General features: G+C 38.4%; 1 protein-coding gene across 1 annotated transcript in view; it reads left to right on the top strand.

The window, feature by feature from the left end:
* Positions 1-27464, top strand: part of PEX5L (peroxisomal biogenesis factor 5 like) — a 106557-nt gene that overhangs the window by 46710 nt on the left and 32383 nt on the right. The window contains exon 2 of the mRNA XM_066325790.1: positions 19505-19609. Within this exon, the coding sequence (XP_066181887.1) occupies positions 19505-19609 (105 nt within the window). The remainder of the gene's footprint in view (positions 1-19504; positions 19610-27464) is intronic.

The following is a 27464-nucleotide window of genomic DNA, read 5'->3' as shown; positions in this document are numbered from 1 at the left end:
CTATTTACATCCTTGTGTACATTTAGGAAAGGATGATGAATAGTGTGATTTATTGCAAATGTGTGCATGTTGCTGAAATACAGTCATGTAGTTAGAAGCTTTGAAACTCTGATATTTGTGTTTCTTCAGATGCTGAATTTTCTCCCTAACTGGTCTTTTAAAAAGATTTCACTCTACAAAAATTAAGTGTCTCACTTCACTGAGTCTTTTCAATAACAGGATAAGAAGTTCATTATACGAGGTAGTTCACAAATGTTTAAAAGCTTAATTCTCTGGATTATGACTTCTGACAGGCTATATATATGAATTCAGCTAATGTATCCCTACAGAGAAATGTTATATCTCAGAATAGAAAGTCTTTTGCAGGCAGCAGCTGGAGACAATATTTTCTTACCACGTGCAGTGCATGGAGATGCAGAGCTATAGGATTACTGCAGGCCATATTTGTGCTATACAGCTCTGGAGTTTAGGACAATCAATTTTCACTGCTTACTACCAATTTGAACTTTCTCAAAGTGGAAGTTCAGGTTCATTTGTAGCCCAGAAACTGCCCAAGACTGGACACAGGATGTTTTTGAGCTTTAACAAATCACAGCAGATCTTCTATTGAGAATGAGCTAGTAGGAGAACTTGCAATGGCACCTTTAACCATTATAATTCTTTAATGGTTGTGAAAAAAACCCATCCCTCTCACCTTGTGACAAGGTCCTGATGGAGCACAACTCCATATACTTGCATGTATCTCGAGACTGCCAAACATAGGAGATTTACCTCCCTGAAAATACAATTAAAAATAACATAAGACTAAAAAAACACATGGACTAGGAGACAAACTAGAAATTGCACAAGCATATGTCAATTACCTGCCCACTTTAGCAGAATTATTGGTTATTAATAATACATTCTTACAAAACAGATCACACCAGGGAAACAGAGGCAGATGCAACCACACAGAACAAGTCCAAAGCCAGCCAGCTCTATTTCACCTCCCTCAAAGTGAGTACGTAGGACAACTTGCGAATGGGAGGTGCTAAGGCTGGGGCAATGTGCTGTGCTGGTATTCCAATTTCACAGCTGCTGCGGGACTGCCCTAACTTGGGTAGAATTCTTCTGAAATCCACAAGTTTTAATCCTTATCTGTGAGTGTAAACAAAAGTAAAAGTGCACCGCCATGATGAGTGTGGCAGTGAGGGTGGCTGCAACGAGTCTTTTGGGTTCCCTGACTTCAGGGCAAATGCGGCACAGAGAAAGGAGTGAGAACAATGGAGAGCCTGAAAAGAAATTTCACTTTAATGACAAATAAAATAGGGATGAAGCCCAAAAACCAAACAAAATATTGGGACAAATTCCAAAGACCAGAAACAAGGGAGGAGTAACAATATATAGACTTGGGGGTGGATCATTGTAGAAATATTACCGTATATGGAACACAAGTAACCAATAGGGGAACTGAACTCAGATTCATTAACATAGTAGCCTCAAAGGCTCTTGGGAGGATATCCCCTGCTCACCCTGGGCGAGATAAATGCCTCCCAGAGCTTGGAGCCAAGGTCTGGCGTGTCAGGGGTGAGATCTGGCCGGCTCTTTGTCCCAGCTAGACCAGCCCCCACAGATTAGTTCCTCATAAAGAACAGCTACATTTGCTGACCTTCACTTATAGATTCTAGATTGGTCCCGATGCTTTTCAAACTCTCTCTGCTATAAGTTCTGTGGCAGATTCTTCAGAAACTTTAGACTGACAAAGTCCATGGGAGAACTTTTTCTCTCTGAGCCTTTAATCACAAACACTGAGGACAGCTCTGCAGAGAGGACTTGGGAGTGCTGGAAATTCTTTGCTCAGAGGGTGGTGAGACACTGGCTGCCCAGAGAAGCTGTGGGTGCTCCATCCTTGCAAGTGTTGAAGGCCAGGCTGGATGGGACCCTGGGTAACCTGAGCTAGTGGGTGGCATGCTGGCTCATGGCAGAAGGGCTGGAACTAGATAATCCTTAAGGTCCCTTCCAACCCAAACCATTCTATGCAAAATGCTTTAAAAATAGTAAAATTTTGCTGCAGATATGCAAGTATATAAGCAGAGAAACTTTCAGTGTGTGGTGTGGGCTTGTTATCTCACTTCATCATGTCAAACACCTTTGACATGACATACTTCATGAGGGCTGACGATCTCATCAGTCTGTCTTCTCCTTCTCTTTACTTCTGACATTTTCCATTATCTCTGTTCTCTCTTCCTCTGTCTGACGTGGGCAGTTTTCACAACTGCTCTCTCTGTTCTCCTGAAACCAGGAGACAAGTAGTTCTCCATAAGTGTACACAATCCCTGATGGGATTTGGAACAGGGAGATGTGATGAAACTGATAATAGGATTGTGAACTTCGTCAACATATCAACAACTATTTTTTTTTTTTTTAAACCTGTACAAAGATAAGGAGTTTTTACCACCTAGGAGCTCTGGCTTGCTGCAGCTGTGCACACTGACTGGGGCTACCTCCTAAATATTCCAGATGTTTCATTATCATACTTCCCCATCATTCACAATACAATTATGAGCTTCATTTGCCACTCAGAACCAAGCAAAGCCTGAAGTTGGAAATTACAGTCACAAACGGGTTTGTGCTGACTGAATACAAACTTTAGGCTGCTTTTTGATGTTAATTTTTAATGCATTCTGAATGCTTCCACTAATTCAGGAACTCAACCGATTAAAACAAGAGAAGGAAGACTTATTTTGCTAAATGTAATTCCTGTTTAGGAGATTTACTGATCACCCCTTATAGCCTGGTATGGGATTGGGAGCATTTAACGTCTTACAGCATCAAGCAACAACCACTGTCTAAATGCCTCCAGGTTAATGCTCTGAGGGCAGATAACAGGGCTGGCCTGTGTCCCATCCCTAACTGAGACAGGGAGTTATACTTAGGGTTTAAATGTATGAGATTTAGTCCTTACACACATCAGAATAGGCTGTTATATCTTACACCAGCTTTTGTCTTTATATGAGTCACATGTAACTGCAATTACAATCCAGGGTATAGTTTCTGGTTTTGTAATTGCATTACTCAGGAAATACTTACAGAACACACCATATTCATGTTCTCAGGGGCTTGTAATAGAGCACTACCAGCTGTAGATAGACAGCAGTATACAACCTCACAATAGGAGAATCTGTAGTGCTTTTAACTGGCTTCTAGCCATTTTGATAATTGCTAGTTGATAACTGAACTGCTAGAGAACAACATCTACTGTTCTGGATTTTTCTGAGCAAAATGCTGTTATTTTTCTATAGCTTATTTTACATCATGATTTCCCAGGATTCTAGAGGATCCTATGTGGCTCTTCACTCCTATTTCAATCATTTTATACATGAAAGAAGTAGAAGACTACAGGCAGAGTTATTGCAAAAAGGAGAGTATAATCTTTGATTTCACATCAATAGCTGAAATTAGTTTAAAAAATAAAAGACTATGGGAAAGTATTTTCTCTTTAAACTGGTGAGGGACAGCTGTGCTTATTCATTACTCTGTGCCACATTCCTTGATTTCTTTCAATTTCACTTTCTGTCAATACTTGCTGTATTGGCTCTGGTCTTCATAATTCTGAACGACTTTCAAGAAGTTAACAGTCCTTTATAGATGTGTTTCCTCACGTCCATCCCCCATCAGAACCCCAGGGAGAAAAACATCGACCTCTCAAAAGTTGTTCTGTTCTACTGTAGAGATGACAACTGCATTGCAAAGATTTCCCGTGGAGCTCTGAACATTGCCATGAATTTCAGAAATTCCTTTACCTCCCTCCAGTCCTGCTGGTTTTATTCCAGTCTCTGCCAACATTAGGTCGTTTTTACAAAATGTGCAACTGAGAAAGGAGATATGAGTTTTTCGTTTGGAATTCATCCATAGAAGCAACAAGCCAAACAAAGGAATAAAGATGCATCTTATGCAGCAAATACTGAAATAGCATTGTTTAAAAAAAGCCAACAAACCAAGAAAGTCCTTTTGCTTTAATATATATGTTAGTTTTAAATGTCCTTATTTCTTTTCACTGAGAGGATGTGTTCAGCATGACTCAGAATTGCATACAATTTTATTAAACATTTGATGTACATAGATTTTTCAGGAAAAATATAGCACATATTAGGTTTATAACATCTCCATCTTTTGGTGACAGTCTTCTGTGAAAATATTTTGAGATATCAGTTCCAAATGTTAATTTACTGATTTCTTTCTGAGCTATATATTTTTCTGTCACATCTGTAATAGGAAAACTTGGACTCAGTAAAAAACCCCATGTGATTCAAAGCTAACTACTTTCATAATTTTGCATTGCATCGATAGTCACTTTAATTCTGGGTCAAATAAACAAATTTTTCATTGTGATCCTTCCAGTCAGACAATGAACCAGACACAAGCCAGAACAGTCTGGATAGGAACATTTACAAGTGTATTGTCAGCATTTACACTGGTGCTGGTGCCAAATGAGCAGAAGTTCCAGCAGTTCTTCTGATAGATCTGTGTTTCACTACTGCTTTATTCAGAATGTCTTGCAAGGTGATCATTATTCCAGACCATTCTTATATATTTTTCTAAATAATGATATTAAATCAATATATAAACATGGTAGGAGAAATGTCAACCCTGTTCAATAGCTACTGCAATAGGATTTGTGTCCCTAAGAGGCCACAGCTGAGATTTATTCCCACAGTGTAACTCTAACTCAGCAGTTTCAGTAGACAATATTTCCCATCCCCCTATACAAAGAGTACCTATTCTTTCTGGGTATGATATTCTGTATAAGAAACAGAATAGAGGGCAATACACATCAGGGCAAACATCCTGATAGTCACAAAGTGAAACGGAAATATCTAATTTTAGTTCTGTAACAGCATTTCTGACTCACTGAACATGTAATTCTCAAAGGATGAATTTCAAGTGTTGATAGATTTACTGCAAAGTAAAATTAAGGATCAAAAAGTAGCCTTCATCGCTATTTTATAGAGTATTTCCTAGGAGGATTTATAAAAATCATACTTGAAGCAGACAGCAAGTGTTTACCTGGAGTTCAAGTACTACATTGAATAGAACTCTACTGTGATAGCAGGTGCTCTGCTGCCTTTTGGGTGCACTGTAAAGAATAGAAAAATAGAAGTAAAAAAAAAAAATAGAGGACGTCCAGCATAGAATCCTAAGGACACTGAAAGGGGATGCAAACTGAAAATTCATGAAATGCTCTCAGCACAACATCACACCTGCCCTGAAGTGTGAACCCAGGAGAAGAAAGGTAGCAGTTTCCCAAAATAAAACATTCCCCTCCAGATCAGTTGAGATCCTTTCTCCAGGCTGCTGAAATCCCTGCTCGTGGGAGTATTCAGCACCATCCACTCCCAGTGGAGAAGTGAAGTGCTGGCACATTGATGTGAACAGCAGAATGGTTTTTGGGGATGTATCTCATGAGGAGGGTGGAGGGAGCAAATCAATGTCTCCATCTGAGCTTGGTTTTCTCCAAACTGAAAGGTCAGAGAGTCGGCCAGGATGCTCCTCTGACTTAAGAGCAGCACTAGAGCACTTCACAAGCAGAATAATACAAATCACACAAAAATTTTACGTATATATATATATATATATCTTAGAAGATTTTCCCTGCAAGATACAAGTGATATACAAAACAAAGAAAGGTTTTTTTCTATCTATTTTGTATGAGGTCAGCTAAGGTGAGCACAAGGAATATCATAACCTCAAAAGCTAGGAATTACTAAGAATTACTATATCACATGGTATCACACAACCCAGAAATTTAAAGCCACTTTCTCAATGGTACAGAGAAACCTTGGGAAGAAAGTCCTCCTTCTTGTGGCTCCCACAGTATTTGTAACAATTTAAAATGTCGTCTATAATTTGCTGATCTGGTGATATATGTAATACTCCTCATTAAAGTCAAATGGCTAGCCTGATACAGTTATAAACAAGTCATGCTCAGTAATAGGAGCTCTAAATTAGGCAGCTACAAGATAAACAAACAAAAAAATCTTTTGTTTTTTTTTAGCTTGATCCTGCTCTCGTGCACAGAAAACCAATCGTGCATGGAGCCTTTGGTTCATAAATAAAACAGGAAAATTCAGACTAAAATTTCAAATTAAGTCACAAAATGCGAGCACTTGATGCATTCATTGTGTGTGTCTCTTGTCTGCGTCTACTCTCTAAGAGCTCACATTTGCACAGAAGACACTGCCTTGTTTTAATTAATAATTGACTTCCAGCTATCTTTGTGTGTGGAACGTGCGTATTTTTTACATTTGCAAGCAGACCTTTAGGAGAGTTTCAAAAAACTCACAGCCTTTGGTAATGTAAGGATATTTACAGAGTGCAAAACAAAATATTTAAAGCCCGTATATGGAAATAATAAACAGTTAAACTATATTATCACAGACAATAGAGAAATAAAAGGTCAGCATTTAACAAAAACCCTAGCACAAAAAAAATCTTTTGGAGAAAATAGAAACAGCCTCACCAGGTATTCAAGGAGTTATTCCTCTACTGTTCAGGGAACAGGAGCATGAAAGAGAGAGGGGTTTTTTCCAACACTTCCAGGATAACATGGTAGAAAGGAGATGGTCTTCCATGTACTAAGATAAAAGTTCTCACTCTACTGTAGCCAAACTCTCTTTAGCTGTTGGCACTGTTACTGACCAAAAAAACTTATTCTATTAATGAAATGACACAAAATGTGTGCAAAAACTCAAGTGTAGCTGATGAGTGGACAGTGCAATTTCAGTGTGTGAAAACTGTCCAAGCTGTGCTTTCCAGTTCACTGACTGAATCAGCTGCTTGAATTGTTCTGGAGTTGCCAATGACTCCACAGGCGCCTCATGTTAAAGTGTGAACAGGAGGGCGAAAAAAAATCCTGGTCTTGCTGTGGTCACTCTTAGTTCAGATTTTAGACCAACCACAGCTTGGCAGGGTTTCAAACAAGGCCACCTTGTGACCCAGGTGACAGCCTCCTTCCCTTCCAGGGAAGCACGGGTATTTTCCGATCCTACCGGGCAATTGACACAATTATAGGTAATTCTTCTTCCCCCTGACCAGGCAGTGCCTACACAGTGCCAGTACCACAGGTTGCCTCGCTCCTGGAAATCCTCATTGCTTCATCTTTTCCGGATCCTGGCTGGCGCTGATCTCTTGGGACAGACACGCATTTCTCACTTCTCTTTTCAACCCATGAGCACCTCCCCATAAGAAGGGCTGATTCTATTCACTCTCTTTATGAATATGTAGCTCTAATTAGCTAATAAGCATGTTTCTTGGAGCCTGAGATTCTGGCAGTAGCTCTGGTGTGTTATCCTACCTCAGTAACTCCCCTGTAGCAAACTTGGAGTTGAAGCACATGTCACTGGGCCTCTCACTGCTATCACCATCTGCAGCAGCTCCTTTTATTCCTCAATTATGCTCCTGGTATCTGGACTGAAAAAAACCTTCCAGCCCTCGCCAGTCTAAGCATATGCCTGTGTATTTACTCAAGTAATTTTTAACGATCTGAGCTGACAAAGCCATCTTTATATCATTTCACTGCTGTTTCATTAATATGAAGTGTCTCACGCTTAATGGGAAAGAGTGAAGTTGGAATGAAACTTCCTTATTTACAAGATTTTCAGAGTGAAGTGAAGCAGCAGAGTGTTCCAGCGAATACAAAATCCAGAGTGCTGGCTGATAGACTGATTTCAGTCAGTCATAGCACTGTCATTAGAGAAGCTATCTAAGGCCACTCTCTGTTTCTAAATACAAAAAGAGACAGGATAGTGAATTACTGCAGCACTACGACATCAAATGGACCTTTCTTTCCCTGTGCTGGCTCAGTTGCTCTCCTCAGTGAGTAGAAAGCAAAGATACAGATATAAATGGTATAAATACAGACATAGATAGATAAAAGCAAACATATTTGACACAAATACATATGTTTGAAGCTCCACAGTTTATTCTCTACACCCAGGTTAACACCCACCTCACCCACCCTGGGGTGCCAAAAATACCCAACCCCTCTCCAGGTGTTTGTCAGCCACATCCTGGACTAGTCCTTGCCACAATGAGACATGAGTGAGCTGCTGCCCCCCTCTCCCTCAGCTAAGAGCCTGCTCATTCTCTGAGAAAAAGCACATTTATTGAGGCTGTCTGCAAGCCATTCAGAAGATGGTTAACTCATCCCTGCTCTTTCACTTGAGAAAGATCAATTTTGATGTTCAGGAAGAGTTTGTGGTAAATGAATGTGATCTTGTGGAAGGAGACACCAGCAGAATATAGGACTGCACTGCACAATTGAGACAGATTTATTTTTTTAATGGAACCTCTGAGGAGAAATATTTCTGACAATATCTGTCGTGCTGTTGTCAGTCCATTTAACCTCCACAGCCTCAGGTTACTGTGCCCTGGGGTGCAGGGGAGATTTAGTTTAGCTTTAACTGCACAGGACAGACTGGTGCTAGATTTGACATCCCAGCTGAAGAGGCATAATCCATTAACTGGAGCAACTGTACCTCCAAGGGGTTTGGAATCTGCCAGAACCCAGTTTTGAAACACAAGTAGCATCATTTACATCCCAAGAAAGTAATCAGAATAGAAGCTTCTTGGAAAAAATAACTGATGATTTAGCACTTTTTTGCATATGAAATCTTAATTAAGATGTTTTGAGAATTAAGAATTTCTCCATAAGAGCCATTTGCTGCTACCAGCTGCTTTAACTGCTTGGAAACAGATATAATGTAGTAGATACCCACAGAGTTTTTATTAAACTAAATTGCTACACTACCAGCCAAACTAAGTGGCTGTAAAAAGTGTGGACTCACCACCTTTTTGATTACACTGCAGACATCCTCAAACTGGTAGTTAACAACTGAATTTTGTGATACTGTTGAATTACAGAAACAAAAACAGAGAACTTGCTTCTCTAATAAGGAACCTGCCAACCTCAGCACAAGTAGACTGCATAACGTTATACATTAACACTTATAAACATTGTACACTCCTAAAGGACACATTTTAAAAGTGTATATAAAGTGAGTGAATAAGTACACAAGTTTCTTATTTTTCTCTTTAGTAGATGCTTTTCGCTATAAGTATGTAAAAAGAAATAAAATAGGTAAAACAATTTCTGTAGGAGAGAATGCATTCCTGTTCAAGCAGAACAGTACAGAGAATATCCAATATCAGTGATGTGCTGGCTATCACAAATAGAGATGTTGCTTTCAGCTCCTTGTAGAACAGGCCAGGTGCTAATTACTGTCATTGATATGAAAATGAAATTAAATCCACCAAAGCAGAAAAGAGTATAGAATACATGCAAACATACTCAAAAGAGCAGATTTATACAAATGTAACTGATGTGGCCCATTATGCTAGAATTATTTAGCTAAATATGCTAAAAAATTATCTTAAACAGTAAAAATAGATTATCAAGCCAGATGGGACTCTGAACAACCTGATCTAATAGAAGGTGTCCCTGCTCATGGCAGGGAATTTGAACCAGGTGGTCTTTAAAATGCCTCCAACTCAAATAATTCTATGATTCCTTGCTTAGAATGAACTTTCAGCTGTCCAAGGCAGCTGAACTTATGATTAGGTCTAGAAGTAATTATCTACTAATGCACCTACTTTTTTTTTTTTTTTTTTTTTTTCGTTTTCCTGTTTGTAATTACAATGTATTTGCAATATTAGAATAGAAAAGCCCATTCTCCACATTAACAGTACAGGTCAGAGAATTAGGAACATTTTTAAGAGCACAATCAGACCACCTCAGTTTTAAGAATTTCTCCCTGAAGGATTTCAAACTGTGTAAATGAAGGGACAGTAGCATAATCCTCTCTAAATGGGCTTATATGATGCTGCTAATGCTGCTTTTATATGATGCTGTTAATGCTGCAAAAGCAGCATTAACACACTTTGGTACTTCGGATGAGATCATTCTGAAGCTGAAAGTGCATGCAGAGGCCATGTCCAGGTCAGGGACATGAAGTTATTTTGCAGCCACACTGTTATTCCAATTCCTCATCTACTATTGCCATTGTCTGATAAGTGAGAGTTTACTCTTTTTAGGGAATAAACATAAGGGGGTGGGTATAGTCTGCTATACAGATCAAAAATAGGGTTTTATTCTGGAGGTAAGTACACTCAGGTTCTGAACCCTTTGTTGCAAAGAACAAGTAGCACAAGAGACTCAGAATGAATTTTGGGTCAAGGATGCAGTATAAAGACCCTTTATGACCCAAGTACTAAAAGAGTTCTACTTTGACACCATTCACTCTAGAAAGGACTCAAATCTTAAGGTTGTAGCAAAAAAAAAATTCCATAATAAATTCAAGGGTATAAAGAGTTTATATTATGGGGAATCAAATGTTTGTATTACAGGAAGGGCTAAATTTATTCAGGCAGCATTTCGAACCATGGCTGGAGAGAGCTCATGTAGGTCAAGAAAATAAAAGTATTTTTCAATCATAAACTATGCTAATGTGTTATTTTCAAACCTACCATCCAGTGAGGTATGTTTTCCTTATTTTATATATACAGGTCTAATCACAGATGATGAGAAAGTAACATCCATCTGCTTCGAAACAAACCCAGTCACAAATTTCCAGCAACCCTTTGTTACTTTTTGTTCCATTAATTCTCTGCCTCATCATCTTTCTATCCTTTTACACAGGAGAATCACATCTATTATTATGTTGGGATTAAATACATTTTAGCATTTCATGTTCATAAAAACTTTCATAGTTTTTAATAGCCTTTGAGCAAGGTGTTTAACAAGTGAGCCAAAGAAAAACAAAAATCCTAAACAGAATTAAATCTTGTATGATTATGCACAAACCATGAAGGAATCTGTATGAAAACATTAAACTGAGGACATGAATTTTGATCACATAATGTTTACCCCATATTTATAGAACTCAAATCCTGAGATTTTCTTCCTAATCTCCAATAAGAGTTAATAGTGGTGACAATGCATTCCCAACTGTCTTCAGTGCCCAAGCTGTCATCCCTCAAAAACAAGACCAGAACAATCAAAATAAGTAATTTAAGAACTAATACAATTTTTAAATGGCTCTGAGATTAGGTACCTAGTAAGAGACATATACCAATTCATTTACTTAAATACATATCTCATTTTTCACAACAGTATGCAGAATTTTATCTGATTCCAAAATAAAGGTCATCTGAACAGTCACCCTCATTCAACATAATTCCACCTTTGCTAAACATTACCTTCCTTAAGGGCTTCCAAAATCAGAGTAAAGCCTTGACTATAAAAATAAGCAATTTGGACTCTTAATGTGGTAATGTAAAGCAGGAGAGAACAACAGGCAATTTTTATGCCTCTTCCAGTAGTTTTGATAAACATTTCTGTTATATTCTTTTGAGTACCAGTGTCTTTCTGTGTAGAAAACCACAGTTCAAGGACTTGAAAATGATCTTAAAACTCTCATAGAATTATATCTTTTGGATATGATCAGGTTATTATGCATTCAGATCTTTTTTCTGGCTTAGTCAGAGATTTCTTTATCTTTTAAATTGTGTTTATCCCTTTGCCTGTCTTTTTCTCATTCTAAATGTCTGATGAGTGTCTGCCTAATCTAGAAAAAGTCTACACTAACAAAAATATGGGGCTAATGGGACCTGATTCCTTTTCTGGCTGCTCAGGTGTATAACTGTGTAGTGCTGGAATTAATAATGATATCTGGAACAAGAACAACAAAGTCTGCAAACATTGGAAAAAAAATGTATATTTCTTCTATGTTCCAGGCTGGCAGAGCACAGATTATTCTATTTAAACATCAGAACCTGCATAACTTTCTTTTTAAAATAACTTGCATCATGTTCCAGACACAGTTATACTTCCAGTTGTCTTTTGCTTATAAAGTATCATCATACGATTTTCATTTGTCCCAGGCGAAGATGTAATAAAAGAGAGAACCAACCCACAGAACTGAACTCATCCCAGAGATCACACACTTTTTCTCTGAAATTGAAGACAGACTGCTTCAAGATACTCGAATAGCACATTTTACATGAGGCCAAAATAGTTCCATGTTGCCAGATCTGTGTGGATTTTATTATTGAGAAACTTTAGTGATATTAAGATACTGCAGTTAAGGCACAACAACTTCTGGAAACAGCTGATTTTTTTCTGGGTTTTTTTTTCTTTAAATACACAGAACTTTTAGGCTATGCCATGACTCACTTAATATTTTTCTCTGGTCAACACGGCCTTTGCTATATTGATATCAATAAATTAGTTTTTTGACTCTTAAGATGGCACAACTGGGAGAACAGAAACCTCTCTCACAGTAACAGAGATAAAGGCAAAGATCATTCAAATGCAGATCCAAGCAAAACTGTCAGAGGCAAGATTCCCAACATCTATAAACATTTGTGACAAGCATGCAAGAAGGTAAATGCTTGTGTCAAGCTTTGTATCTGAAGCCATTATCTGAGGTTAAATAGGAACAGCCGTTAATTTCACTGAGGGTTACCCTATTGCTACACCTATAAAAGAGTTTCTAAAGGACAAGCTCAGAAACAGCTGCCTTTTAACAGCTTGTCTGATCCAGTTAACTTGGAACAATGTTATATATTCTGCATTTTCTACAAAGACTATCCTGTATTCCTGCTCACTGATAAGCTGCTGATTTTTCCACATAAAATAGCACCACTTCTCAGTTTGTTTCATTGCTTTTCCTAAACAGACTGCAGAGTTAGTCTGAGTTCTCTGAATGTTTCATGAAACAAAACCATAAAAACTGTGTAGCAGGAGGTGAGGAGCTCCTACCACTTCAAAGAACAATACATCGTGTGCTGGGAGGAAATGAGGGAACAAAATCCATCATTTACACATCATGTGTGCAGTAAACATTTGGATGACAGACAGCACTTTCATCACAGTTGTTTATTTTGTAAGGGATCTGATCTCCTGGAATTTCTCTTGAACTGGTACCAGAGGAATCTCTTATTCTAGTTCAGCACACGCATCATCATGGCAATATAGCAAATAATAGTAAGTAATTTAGATGCTATGTGTATGTTATGATTTGGGATCATAAGACTGGAATCAACATAAAAGAAACTCAAAATAGAGGAGAGAAAATACTTCAGTATTAATTCTCTGCTGAAGACTACCAAACAAATTTAAAATTGCCAGTTGCTAAACCAAATGATTTCACAAAGTTCCTTGGTACAGACTAAGCAAAGATGAAAGAAATCCTGCAGCTATTCCCTAAGATTTTTTAAGTCATATACCATTGTGCAGTCAAAGGACTCATCCCTTTGGTAATGCAATTCCAAATTATTAAGAAGTCAATCAAATAAGTGCTAAAAAATAGTTCCCGCATATTCACAACGGTCTTATTAAAATATGACAATTGAAAAGGGAAAAAAAACCTCTCATCCAAGTCTTCTATCACAAGGAGATAAATTATATAACTCATTCGGAAAAGGACCAGAACCTTAAACAACCTCTAAGCAGTTAGTTCTGTCCCAGACCTCCTTCTTCTTACCACCCCTGCTCTATATTCCCAGCTGGATTTACTATTTACAGTTAAATCATCATTATTGTTCCAACATTACAGTGTTGTTATCTTGTTGTTATCTCAAACTGTGCACTGTCTATTATACTCCAAATAAAACTCTGACTTCAGAGAGAAAAAACACCCTTATTTCACATGCTCCTCTTAACCTGCAGGAATCCTACTGGCTTATAGAAAATGAGGTAGATTTGACAGAATTGTTTATTAATTTCCAGTCATAATTTGTGTTCAAAAGTTTTAAGTACAGTAACTTTGCACAAGTTCTTGAGAGAAAAATGGGTCTTGCAGAGCTTCCAGCAGAGATACTTTGGAAGCTGTCCCACTTGGCTTTGGGAATGAATCCATAGGCTTCAGACTGAGACAGCTTCCCAAGGGAGCACAGTGATGCAACAGTTACTGAGAGTCAATAAACAGAAAACCTTACAGTGCCATTTCAATGCAAATGCTTCTCAAGCTGGAATGCAATTTAACCTCCCTATCGACATTTAAATGGATATAAGACACAGCCCAGTGAGGGTAAATGTGAATATTTATGCTGATTGCCTTTTATCAGCTTTTGTCCCTTTCTTTGCCATTTTTCTTGAATGCAGTGAAGTTTTCCTGTATTAACACTGATATCTGTTATTCCATCAACATGAGAATGAAAAGATGAGGAAAGGGACGAAAGAGGAGTAGAGCACTGTGAATTCAGCCAGTATGGGTTTAGCTGCTTTACTCTACATTGCTTCTTGGGCAAGTCTTCCTATAGCTGCTTCCTTGTCTGTAGCCAACTCTGTCTGTCTGTATTTCATCATAATCCTGTAAGAATGAACTACTGAAGGTCACATGTCAAAAGAGTTTGGATAATCACTAACAGAGAGCTTGATAAGAGGTTCCAAATGCAAATCAATACCAAATAATAGCTCAGGTTCTGAAAGCTGGTCTACCCTGACAATGCTGCTTCCAGTTCAGGACTGAGAGCTTGTTCATGTTTCCTCACCATGGTCAATCTGCTTAAAGGAATTGTGTCCACATTTATCTTAGATATATACCTGACTTTATTAGGCTCATGATAAAAAACTACCAAGAGCTTCGATGAAACAGATTTTTTTTTTTTGTTAAATACTGATCTTGTATTAGTCCATAAAACTGCCTCACCGTGTGTTTCCTCATTATTTTTAATTACATATGAAATACAAAGTGTTATACCCCTAGAAAAAAGTAGAAGAGTATAGATGAGAAGAAAGACATATGCAGAGAACATGAAAATAAAAGCCTGAGAAGGGAAAAATCTGAAGTCATAAACAGATCCTATATAAATCAAGAGCTCACAGTTGTATTGTGGACGCTAGAACTCCCATTGCACAGCTCTGTGTGCTCATTTTCAGAGGTAAAAATCTCAGCACTGCAAACTTTAAAAAAGAATAAAGCCAAGTTTTTCCTTTCATTTTTATTTTTAAGTCGCACAAAACAGGAAGATTTGTGGCGAATAAAGCCATTTGGAATAGGCTGCTTAGCTGGTACTCTAATACATCAGCTGCTGGGGGATCTGGAGAGCAGCCAAGCCTCCCAAATTCAACATGTTCAGCAGCTCTCCCTGTTCTTTCTCCCAGCACAGGAGGACAACAGCTACCAAAACTCGAAGTTCTCGTTTATTCATCTTTCATAAAGTTTGCCTTACAAAGGCCCTCCCAACCTGTTAAAGACATTTAAAGAGCAGATCAATACTTCAACATGTCCTGAACTGCAGGGGGTTGTTTTTATTTTGTTTTTAAACACTTCAATTCAATTGCCCAGTGGGAAAGTTCAAGACAATTGGCCATATTTTTTGGCATTACATTCATAAATGCAGCGAGGTGTTATTCTGTTTCTCCTCAGCTAGAAAAGGACATGCCCATGAAACCAGAAATTTTGTCATACCTTTACCAGCACTCTCTGAAGATGATTTTTTTACCTATCAAATTCCTTTATAAGGAAAGCTGTCTTAAAACTTCTATTTTACAGAAGCTTAAATTTAAACATGCCTGTGTTGAGATGATTTCTGTGAACAGGGAAGCACTGTAGTGTGTCAGTTAAAGCTGAAAGAGCTTGGTAGGATCTTTGGAAAATAAGTAGAACAGCACAGGTCTGTGTAATGAAGGAATACTTTCTTTATGCATACATACTAAAAAAGAAAACTTGATCACTCCATTTCTTTCTGCTCACTTTCTCACAAGAACAGATGCTATAAATATTCCTGAAAAGTGAATTTGGGACTCAAGTACCTTAAATATTTGTCAAAAGCAAGCTTATAGTTATGAAACAGGTTTAGATAAAATCCCTTTATTGCATAGATAACAACAAAGAATTTCTGCAATTAATCATTATAGTTTAAATACTGTTGTCAAAATGTTAAACATTTACAAAGCACTGGCTGTTTGGCTTTTCATATGCAAGAACAAATTTGCAAATCACTGTAATGAAGAAAATAATTACAGAATTATATAGTATTTCACTAAATAATAATGTTTCAAGTGTGACCATGTGCTCGTTCTCATCTGCCCATCAGGATTTGAAGGTGATCTGTTGGCCCCAAGTACTAAATGATTGCTCATAGCTGAGCATGGTTACAAAGCTATATGCATCACTTATTAAAATGAAAAAAATCAGTTTTATGCTGCACTAGAAATTTACATTAATATGCTCTTACAGTAATTTAATTAAATACTCATTACTAAGTACCACATCTAAATAGTGTGACTTGTGCAAAATTGAATTTGGAGCTATTCAGAAACAGCAGCAGAAAAAAAAAGTATTTCTTTATAAAATCCTGTTAAATCAGCATACTCCTATGGAAATGTCTACTACTACCCATTTTCTGATCTCAAAGGATAAACTTAGAGAAACTATTATTAAGTTTTGAACTCCATGTTTTTATCAATATTTAGCATCAGGGGAATACTCTGAACACTACTCCTTATTTTGCTTTGGAGATATTATCTAAGGGAACTGTTGCATTTTTTTAACGTATCAAATAATGAAATACTGACACGTTTCTCAGTTTTTCTTAAGCAGTAGGTTCCATTAAAACAAATAATACATTTTTTCCTTCATCAGTTCACATTTGTCATGATTTGTACATGGGTTGTCATGTTCTACATCACAGTTGTTTCCATTTCTCCATTGCAAACCAATAGGGAAGGATGAAATTTATTTACTGAATTGTTAAACTGTGGTTTACATGAGAAAGTAATGTACCTTGCAAACCTCCACTACCAACAAACTGTTTGTTTTGAAGTCCTGGCATGTGTAAAATTAGCTGTTACAGGATTACAGGGCTTGAGCAGTAAACTGCTGTACAAGGTTAATTTATATGGTACTTTGGCTTGCTAAGAAACAACTCTTATTTTTGAAGGAGGTCAAGTAAATAGCACCTTACAACTAATAATCCTTCAACAGTTATTGTAATAAATATGCTGGAAGTTTTAATTTCAGCTGCTGTTGACAACAGTAACAAGGTTATCCTGACCACAGGAAAACTGGTTTTATTTCTCTCCAATTCTTGGCCTAATGGCTTCATAGAGAAGAATTGGCTACATAGTGGTCACTACAGGGAAGAGAGACCAAAATTCTCAAGGTTACCTACCTTACCTAGGACAACAATATTAATTTCTAGGCAACAGAATAAAAAGCTGCATTTTCCAGTGAATTGCTCCCCTGTGTACATCTCCAGCAGAATCTGACAAATTGAGCTATTCCACTGCATTGGCTTTCTCTTTGGTATCCAGAAAATTGCTATCAACTTCTAGTTTCAAAATGTTTCACATACCATAGGCTGAGCAGCTAGAAATGTCAACCTGACTTACACACAGCAAAGTGCGTTTTTCTTTTAAGAAAATTGAGATCTGACAAAAAAAAAAAAAAAAAAAAAAAAAAAAAAAGTAGGATCAAACCACTTGCTTTGCCCAGCAAATAAACAAAGTGTGCTCATTAAAAATAGCACAGAGGTATCCTTTGGGTTGTTTTTCTCCACTGTAGCATGGCCACTTTGAACTGGTGAGAGAGGTTTTATATTTGGTGTCAGCCACTCCCAGGGCTTTGCAGTTACGTGTGTGGAGGATGAACAGCAGGCACTAATACGAGTATCATGACTCTTTTCAGGCAGTAGGTGAAACCTTGAAGAAAAAGTGGCTCTGTCTTCAAAAAAGTGACCTGACCTTTGCTTTGGTGGGTTTTTACTCTGCAAGAAATAAAAAGCACTGCATGCTTTCCAATGCATCCTTCCTAGCTGATAAACGATTTTGTTCTAGCACCCAGCACAAAAGGACAACATTTTATAAAGACCAATAGCATGCTATTAGTGCTAGCTAATGATAGCTCATGTGTCATACTGGAAACAAGCTTCATAGACCTGGAATATGTCATATGAATCATGAACAAACACGTAATTGGCCCAGAACCTTTGATATGCTTACCAATTAAACGTAATTCTCATTGAATTTAATATATTTAATTTTACAATGACTTTGCAGTTCTTTGGATATCAAAGGCATCACAAATCCAGCATGCTTATCATTTGTGACACTTCGGCTCTGAGAATTTCTTGCAGCATGCAAAGAACTCTCTCTAGGGTATCTGTGATGTGTTGCACAAGCAAGCTAATCTAATGTTGACCTGACCAGTAATAAAATCTGTTTAGAACCTGCAATAGTACTTAATGGTTTTACCTGCAATTGGTGAAATGTTCCTGAAACAATCTGTAGTTCGGTGTAAGCAATACTGGGGGTTTACTTGATACAGAATACACTGCTAGTGAAGATAATTCTTGTATATGATGTCTTAGTAAAGAACCCCTCTGTTAATAGACTTTTAAGGATTTAAATATATTTAAGTCCAGTGTAAAATACTTTTATGGAGCCAGATCCTGCAGTCTTTGCACAGCTAAAACTTCCACTGAAATCAATGGGAGCCTTTAAAGTATAATAATGAGGACCTGCCCAGGGTCACTGGCATAATACTGCTCTGCTGTGATGCTTTATGTGTAAGCTCCAGCCTTCTCTGTCACTTGCAAGAGGAAGAGATCAAAATAAGACCAAAGATCAAGATACAGAAACCCATGCGAAGATGATAAAGACCCTCACTAAATAAAAAGAATGGCATCAAACAGCATGACACATAATATTGGTGCACTTTTTATTTGGCTAATTTATATTAAATAAAAATTAAAATACCTTAACTTTTCCATGATGTTTACAATGTATTAAGAGAAGTTTAAAAAAAGTAAAGTTTTTTAAAAAAAATCCTTACAGTAAATTATACAACAATGATCATTTTAGGGAGAGCTGTAGCAATGCCTACGATGGCAGAATTTGGCTCCGTATGTTCTGTTAGCAAAAACCCAGACTGTTTATGTGATGTAAATTGCTTTTTTAAATGTTACTAGAGCTATAAACTCTGCGGGTCCAGATTATACATTCAAATTTCAGGGAGAGTTTGCCTCAGTGAACAACAAGGAACTGGGCTTTATTTGAAAACTCCGCTTGATGCTATTGTTTAGGAAAAAAAACCCCAAAAAACCCACATAGAGGTTTTTTGGGTATAAACTTTCAGATAACTGAAATTAAACCAAGGGGCTAATCCTCCAATCCTGATCTGGGGATGTTATCCTGCGGAAGGTTGGCAGGGGGGAATTTCCAGCAGGCCTCGGCCCAGCAGGAAAATGGCCGGATTCCTGTTGGCTTCATTGCGGCAACTCTAACGAGCCACCAGACCACGGCTAGACCCCAACCGCCTCCTTCACCACGGGCTTGACGGACCATTTGTTCTATTATTACTATTATTACTTTTACTATTTTTAAACAGTGCGTGCGTGTGTGTGCGTGCCCTGCTTCCAACCGAGCTTGGCTTCCAGGCGCGGCCGGGCCGGAGCGCGTGCGCGGAGGCGGTCGGAGCCCGCTGCTGACTTGGCGCCATTGTTGGTTTCGCTGTTGTAGGGCAAAGGCGCTAGGGCGGCCGATAAGGCTGTGGCCATGGTGATGAAGGAGATTCCGAGGGAGGAGTCTGCAGAAGAAAAGCCCCTCCTCACTGTGGCATCCCAGGTGGGCGCGGCGCGGGGCTCTGAGGGGGCCGCGGGCGCTGCGCGAGTCCCCGGCCCCGCTGGGTGACCCATCCCGCGCCATGGCGTCCCGCTGCTTCGCTGAGGGGGGGAGAAACAGCCTGGGGTAAATATTGGGGGGTTAGATGCTTTGATGGGGAAATTTAAACAAAAATGCCTTTTTTGTTTTCCCCCCTCCCAGTTCAGTTACCAGAAAGTTGTTTAAAGATGGTTTAAGATCTCGGTTCTGATTCACGCCATCAATTGTCATGCCACAAATATTCATTTGCAATTCATATGTAAAATTTTCCCATTTGGTGCGTATATAAAATAACAAGCAGTTCACAGTAGTGTCATTTCCAAAACCTCAGATCCCATTCCTAAGCTCTCACTGGGGTTCTGCTCCTGGTCTGGATCAGAATACGTGGCTTTGCGCATCTCATTGCTTTCATTTCTACACCTTCAGTCAAAGGAAGGACGTATATCCCCACCTGAACCTTACACATACCTTGGAGTAGCCACCAAGCATTTGGTGGTTCCATTAGTCTCTTAAAGACAGTGACTGAACACTACTGTAAACCACAGCACTCTCGTATGAGAGTGGATTTTATTCCCTCATGTTGCTCACGTACAGGAATTTGGTCCCCAGGCAAGAGCATTTAGTTTACTGCCCATATTTACTGCACACAAATACTTCCAGCTCATCAGGAATGGAAATTGCTGGAAGCTGTTTTTAAGTGAGAGCCATAAACAGAATCCACAGTCCTGTTTTATTCCTCTCATGATTTAGGATAACAGCTCCTGTACTTTAGAAAGTTTTAAGATGCACACAGACCAGCACATACTTCTCTAGCAGAGCGTCGCAGATGTGCTGCACTAATACACATTCTAGAAATACCATCTACTAATTTGGAAACCAGGTCTGGCACCTCCTCCTCAGCCCCTGTTGAACACCACGTTTTGTTCATGGTGAACTCCAATGTCTATGAAGAAATTGCAGAGAGAAAAAAGATGCTCTGTTTAAGGCATCATTTCTAATTTTCCACTGAGTGATTAATAAAAAATTAGAAATCCGTATAAAATGCCGCCCCCTCTAAACCTTCACTGCACCCCAAAAAAGATTGACATGCAAAACTTCCATTGGCTTCAACAGGGCCAGGAGTTCAGCCTGGGTTCATTAAATGTTTAACACACCATTTGTAGTGGCTGTCTGTCAGTCTCCTCAGCAATAGTCTATGATAAATTTATGAGTAAAATGCTTGTGTCTGTTAGTCAGTGTAATTTCTTCCACTAAACACAAATACCTACTTCCCTGCTATGCACCAAAGGGGTGCAGAAGCCAAAAGGAAGCAGAATCAAGTGAAAAAGTGAGTATTTTCCATAGCCATCTCTGCATCATGTATGTGTGATTGTGCAGTTGTACGACCACATGTTGCATATGTCATTTGTCCCCTAATTGTCTGGCTGAAGTGTTGGTTTGAGATGCTGTCACTGCAGTGTGCCCGTGTGAACCCCTCATCCCCATCATCCACGCAGGAAAACGCTCTGCTGTGTCACCCATCCCCATCCCAGTGTCTGTCTCTGCTCCTTACATGATGAAACAGATGGATGTGGTTGCTGCTCACGGGGTGGAACAAGTTCCAAATTGACTGGAAACTTCCCAAGTCAAATGGGTCAGGGGAATAAAGCCTGGTCTTAACAAAGCCTGGTCTTCCCAAAGTTCTCACCACCACCAAACCCAGTGAGGGCAGGTCCACGCCTTAGGGAGTAATTTAATGCATTATCTATGCTGCTCCAACCTTACATCTACCTAACCAAAACCCTGCAGCTGAAATGCAAGGGTCAGGCCCAGACAGGAGCACTGGCTTTTCTAAGAGAAAAAAAAAAAAAAAAAAAAAAAAAAAAAAAAAGTGAAATCTCCCATTTCCAAAATCCTTCATGAATGGAGGATTAATTATGCCTGACTGTGGAGACAGACTCCACAGGAAGCATAATTGGAATCTGATACACAAAGAAGAGTCGCTAAATCTGCTTTTTGATAGTGATAATATATGTAGGCCCCTGAATTTGTAATTTAAAGTACATCTCTTTGCTCCCTTCTTCTGGAAAGTGCAAAAACCTATCCAACACAGAATGAGACAGATAATAGTCCTATTTTATTGTAATGCTCCTAGCAAAGCCCAACTTTTAAAATATGGCACCTACTTTTTAATAAATACTGTGAATTAAAATTTAAATTATGTTTCCAATTCACAGATTATTTTATACCATCAGATATAGTTTTACATCATCAAAACTGGAGGCAAATCTTCAAATAACATGAACCAAAAAAGTACTGCAGACTCCTGTGGGGCTGTGGCATTATATGGCAACTGGGAATCTCAATCACCATTCCAGCAGTAATGAGTGTACCACTGTGAGCAGAGGGGTATTCCTGGTAATTGAATGGACCTTTCAGTATCTATTTTTTGTAATCCTGTCTTCCTGTCTCAATTACCTTCCTTAAAAGTCACTTTCTTCACACTTACTGGCGTGAAAAAGGATTCAGTAGTCACCAAATTTAATACTTTAAGCATCAAGAGAGTGATCCTTCCGTTCTAATAGGATTTTGTAGAATATAACTCTATCCATGTTGCTGTCTCCCTTTATCTTTTAAAAGATAATTCATAAGAGACTGGGACAAATGAAAAAAAGGTATTTTTTTCATATGAATAGAACTTAGAAAAAGTGTAAGAAATCTTGCTGAAGGTTCAGAGATTACCTGGATATTAAGTTATGAACCAATTACTTCTACCTGAAGCAGAGGAATAAATGAGAAAAATCATGCATAAATTTGGTTTCAATTGCAAAATAAAACTTTTGTTTAACCTCTTCACAGCTTCTTTGCATTTGTCAGGAGAAAAAATCTTGCTTCAGAATTACTTTCTAATGAGAAATTGAAACCTAAATATGCCCTGAAGTCAAAGTTTAATTGTGCAGTCAGCTGTGAAATCCCCAATTTACTGCAGGTCAGTGAACTTCAAAGGATCTGATTCAATCACATACCTCGACCCAGACTTATCCTTTAAAATATGATTAACTGCTTTATTGAGCAGTAAAAAGTTCATACTTAAATGCTTTGCCAGCAAAAACAAAAGAAATCTCCCAGTGTCACAGGAGTTATTTGTCCCAGATCCGTCACACCTAATTTAGATTCTTTATTAGACTACACAGGTTGGAAAGCTGCTCGTGGTAGGATCCCTATAAAGACAACAGAAAGAAAGAAGGAGGGGATTCACATTCATGACAGTCCTGTGGCCAATATACTCTGAAATCGCATAGAACAGAAATGGGAGTCCATGAGAACTTCACCCATAGGAAAAAGAAATGCAAAGTGTATCTTCAAAGCCATTCCCCACTTCTGCTTGTAACTGAAAAATATTGGAGCTGCCCACTTAGAATTTATGAGACCCACACAGACATTGCTCAGAGCAGAGTTTTGATCTTGAGCACTTCTCATTTTAGAAGTTAAGACACAGAACACTTTAGGGTTTAGAATTTGACTTGGAAATAAGAAATTTTAAAAGCTGGAATTACATCATGAGAACCATGCTGAAATTCATCCTCCCCTGTGAAAAATGCAGGCTACAGCACACGTCAGAAAAAGAGATATGTTTCATTACTACACCCCAATTAACTCCACCAGATGCTTAAGGCTTTTTTTATGGTCTATAAGGTATTAGTTAGTATTCAGAGTAGGAGCTATTATTTTTTTAAGGGAACTTCATTTGCATGCCAATACTTAGTTGACCTAAGCACATTTATATTTGCTTAAGGGCTTGTGAATAAAATACTCAAACATTTCCACTGCTAAATTTCACTGTTTTGGTGCTTTGGTTTTCATTTGCTTTTATGTATGTCTGTATGTGTGTATGTATGTATTTTCTTATTTTGGTGGTGGTAGTATGTTTTTGCTTAGGTTTAATTTTCTTTTCTTGCTTGCTTTGTTAGGCTTTTTTTAATATTTGTTTTGTTCTGGGGCTTCTCTGTGGGGTTTGGCGGGTTATTTGGGGTTTTTTAATCCCTAACAGGAGATTTTTGAATGCTTCCATTCAATTTTATAGAGGAAAAAGATTAAAGAGAGCTAATATTCAGCTCCCAATGTTGTTAGTAGATTTTCTGATGTGTGTATCAAGGGCTCACTACATGAATTTGATTGCATAATCACAGTTTTCCATTTAAACTTAACAGTCCCATTTGAATCAATCATGTTCATTTTAAGCTTCTTAGCACTAGGCTTGCACTGACTTCCAGCCCACTCCATATTTTCTCAATAAGATTATAAAAGAATGGTGGGATGTTCCAGTGGGTGTAATTAGCTTCCCTTCTCTTTTACACCAACCTAAACCAGAATTCACTCCATTTAAACTTAGTGAAATACATTCAGGTAAAAAAGGCAAAAATCATGCCAGCTTTAATTATTGTCATTATCAAAGTCTGGAGTGCAAGAATTCATTGTACATTCCAATCTGTCTTCTGAGAACAGTGGCAATTTCCTCACTGACCTTAGGATAACTAGGCTTGAGATCCTATTTTTTGGATTCTTTTAAAAGGATTAATGATAAATTCATTAGCAGTATGTTCTATATATCTCAGATCTGATATAATATAAAAAGCTTTGAGTAGTTTATCAGAGGATACATCCTAAATCCTACTGATAACTCTTTTTCCTCTATTATTAGGACAAGGTAAATACAAGAAGAGAAAAAAAAATACAAAAATGAATAAATGCATGCTTAACAGTACAAATATTAATTGGTTCTTTACCTCTAAGTTAAATATTGCTCATCATTAATTGCTTTTAGGGCTGTATGCATAATTTCAGCAGAAATATTCTCATGAGGACAATAAAATTGTCTTGACAATATTCTTAAAAGTCACAAATTGGCTGCTTTCCTAAAGTTATATAGATCTCTCTGTCACATAAATTAAATAGATTTTTTTCACAAAATTAAAATTTTAATTTGAAATTACTATGGGAATTAGTGGTGTAATTTTTTTTAATAAAGTGAAAAGATTAACCATACTGTTTCATACATTGAAAAATTCCTTGCTATTCCTTAAGGACAGAAAGATTAGACAAACTTTTTTTTGTGAATAATATAACACAGAATTTAGCTCTGGATTTTATATTAATTAATAAGAGTTACTTTTGAGAAACTTCTTGGTTCTTCATTCATGAAAACTCCAAGTATGAATATACTGTCCTGTTGAAGGGTTGCAAACCATGTGCTACAGTTCCTGAATCCCTGAACTTGCTGGTTTTTCAGTGAAACTGTTCTACTGAGCTGCAATTCACAAAGAGCTCATGAGTTTCAAGCTCTCCTCTTTATAATCTGCTGAAAACATCCCAAAGCAACCAGACATGCCATGGACAGGGAAGGCCATATAACAAGAACTTAGGGTTTGGTTCCTATGACCAGACACAGTGACACATCCAAAACCACAGCCTGACTCTAGATATGCTGCAGAACTTTGTTTGATAGAAAAATCCGCAGGGAGGGCAAGAAAAAAAATCCACGTGGTTTTCAAGTCATTTGAGCCCATATGCAAAAATAGAGCAGGGATCTCAAATTATCCATGGCAACGACAAAATGTTGTCTTTGATCACTGCTGTAGATCTTCAGCCCAGATAATGATACGGGGCAGGGGAGAGGCTAAAGCAGAAATCACCAGGTCACACCACAAAGAAAACTCATGATATTTGTTAAATAAAATCTTCTAACACCCAGGAGGGAGAGGCATTCCATTTTTGATAGCAACTCCCTTTAACTTAAACAAGTGCATGGAGCATGCAGGCATGAATGGAACAGGCAATTTACAATAAATCACTGTAAATCCGTATGGGTAAAGGCCAAACTGTCAGTCACAGCTAAAAAAAGACAAGAGTAACTTTCCTCCTCTTCCTCCATGGCTCTGATCCAGTAGGACAGTTAAGCACGTGCTTTAACCTTGAGTTTTGCAGAGCGTGTTTAAGTGCTTAGCTGGAGCCAGGCCAAAATGCAGGGACCAGACACAACTCCCATGTTAAACCTCCTTTCACCAGACCAGGCTGAACAGAGAGCAGGAGATACTGAGATGTTTGATTTTACCTTGCAACAGTACACCCTGTACAGGTCAGCACGTAGAAACACAGGTCTGGAGTTGGTGTGACACAGAGATCACAAGAGTTGTCACCCAGCAATGCAATTGCTCTTTTTGGAGATGCAACACAAGCAAAGGTTTCAGACAACACAGCTGGCACATGAATTCAAATATCCAATATCTGCAGCAATCCTCCCACAGCTTCTCTGACTTCACACAACCCCTGACAGCTGTTAGTGTGAAGCCCTGGGGGGTGACTTGGCTTGTGTAATTCCAGGTAAGAAATTGTCACCTCTGATTCACAGGCCACACCACACAGTTCCAACTACCAACAGAGCGTTGGTGGCACCTGGTGAGCAGAGCTGCTCAGAGAGGCAGCAGCTCCAGAGTGCTCTTTGCAAGGGGGTGCAATGGACTCATCTCAGTTTTGGAGCTTCCCACAATTCTAGTGAGGTGGAAGTCAGTTATACCATGTGTCGTGTGAATCGATTCTCTCTTCTGGTGAAAACCAGATTTTTTGGCTCTCATGTCAGCTTCATTGGGACATACATTCATAGTAGAGTGACAGAGAAAAATTAATGTGTCATTCTGGCACGAGGATGGGGCAAAAAGTAATCACACTTACTACACAAGAGTAAATAAAGTGTGCGAATTTTGATTGTGAAATCTTTATAAACACACTAGAAATGTGAGAAAAGAAAAAAATCAAAATTCATGCAACTCAACTTTTATCATGAGGCTACTGAGTTTGTCAGGATTTCTCTCTCCAAACACCCCTCTGCAACCAGGAAAGGAGGTCTTCCAGTTCTTATCCTGCCAAGATAATGATCCACAGACAGGACTGTCAGGCCAATACTTCCAGTTACACTCTAGAAAACAATACTTTACATTCTTAGTTGATGTTCCCATTTATCAGTTTTTAGAAGGAAACAGGTAGTAGAAATAAATTGATTTTTTTCCTCTTATCCCAGTGAGTGCCACCAAAGGTCATGAGGTGCCAGGTGTGTGGAGAATCTGTCAGGCAACCATTGCTGTGCATTAAAAAAATTACTAATGGTTGAAATTAGCTGGTGTCTCTGCCTAAGAATAGCACTTAAAAGCTGCTGGAATCGATCTGACTCTTTTACCTGTTTGTTCAGTGTCACCCAAACAGCAGACAAGTTTTTCAGAGGGAAGTTCAAATATAAAGTTTTTCCAGTAGAAAATCTGAGTTAAAGTTAAATGTTTCCTGCTTTCTCCCATGCTCATGACCACATCTCCATCACCACTCTGAGCCCTCCAGAGCAGCTCATGTCACTGATGCAGCCCAGCCACCCTCTCACCACACTGAGTGGGCAGCACAGGAGAAAGTCTCAGTGCCCAGGAGCAGCTTTGCTGCTGAAGAGTACAGGGGATTACCCAGTAGTAGTTTGGGGTTTCCTAAATTAGTGCCATGAGTAATTCAATCAGGCTCAGGCAACAAAATGGATCCAATCCAAAATTCAATCCAACTCACTTCAGTAGCGAATTACATCTACATTTTAGATGCCTTTTAAGCCAGTCCTTCTAAAATAAATCCCATATACAGCCAGGGGGAAAGCTAGGTGCCTTTGAGAGCCTCCTGAGGGACAGCCTAAATTGGACAGGCACTATCTCCCTCTGGAGTTGCTTTTCTAGGCATTTATCTCTCCCTATTGAACATGGAGGGAATTCAGGCACTTAATTTAAGAGAACTAGTTCACTCTGTGCTCAAAACA

Source organism: Sylvia atricapilla, chromosome 10 (genome assembly GCF_009819655.1).
Source record: "Sylvia atricapilla isolate bSylAtr1 chromosome 10, bSylAtr1.pri, whole genome shotgun sequence".
Lineage (NCBI taxonomy): Eukaryota > Metazoa > Chordata > Aves > Passeriformes > Sylviidae > Sylvia > Sylvia atricapilla.
The sequence above is the reverse complement of the archived record's forward strand: the minus strand, read 5'-3'. Positions and strand labels throughout refer to the sequence as shown.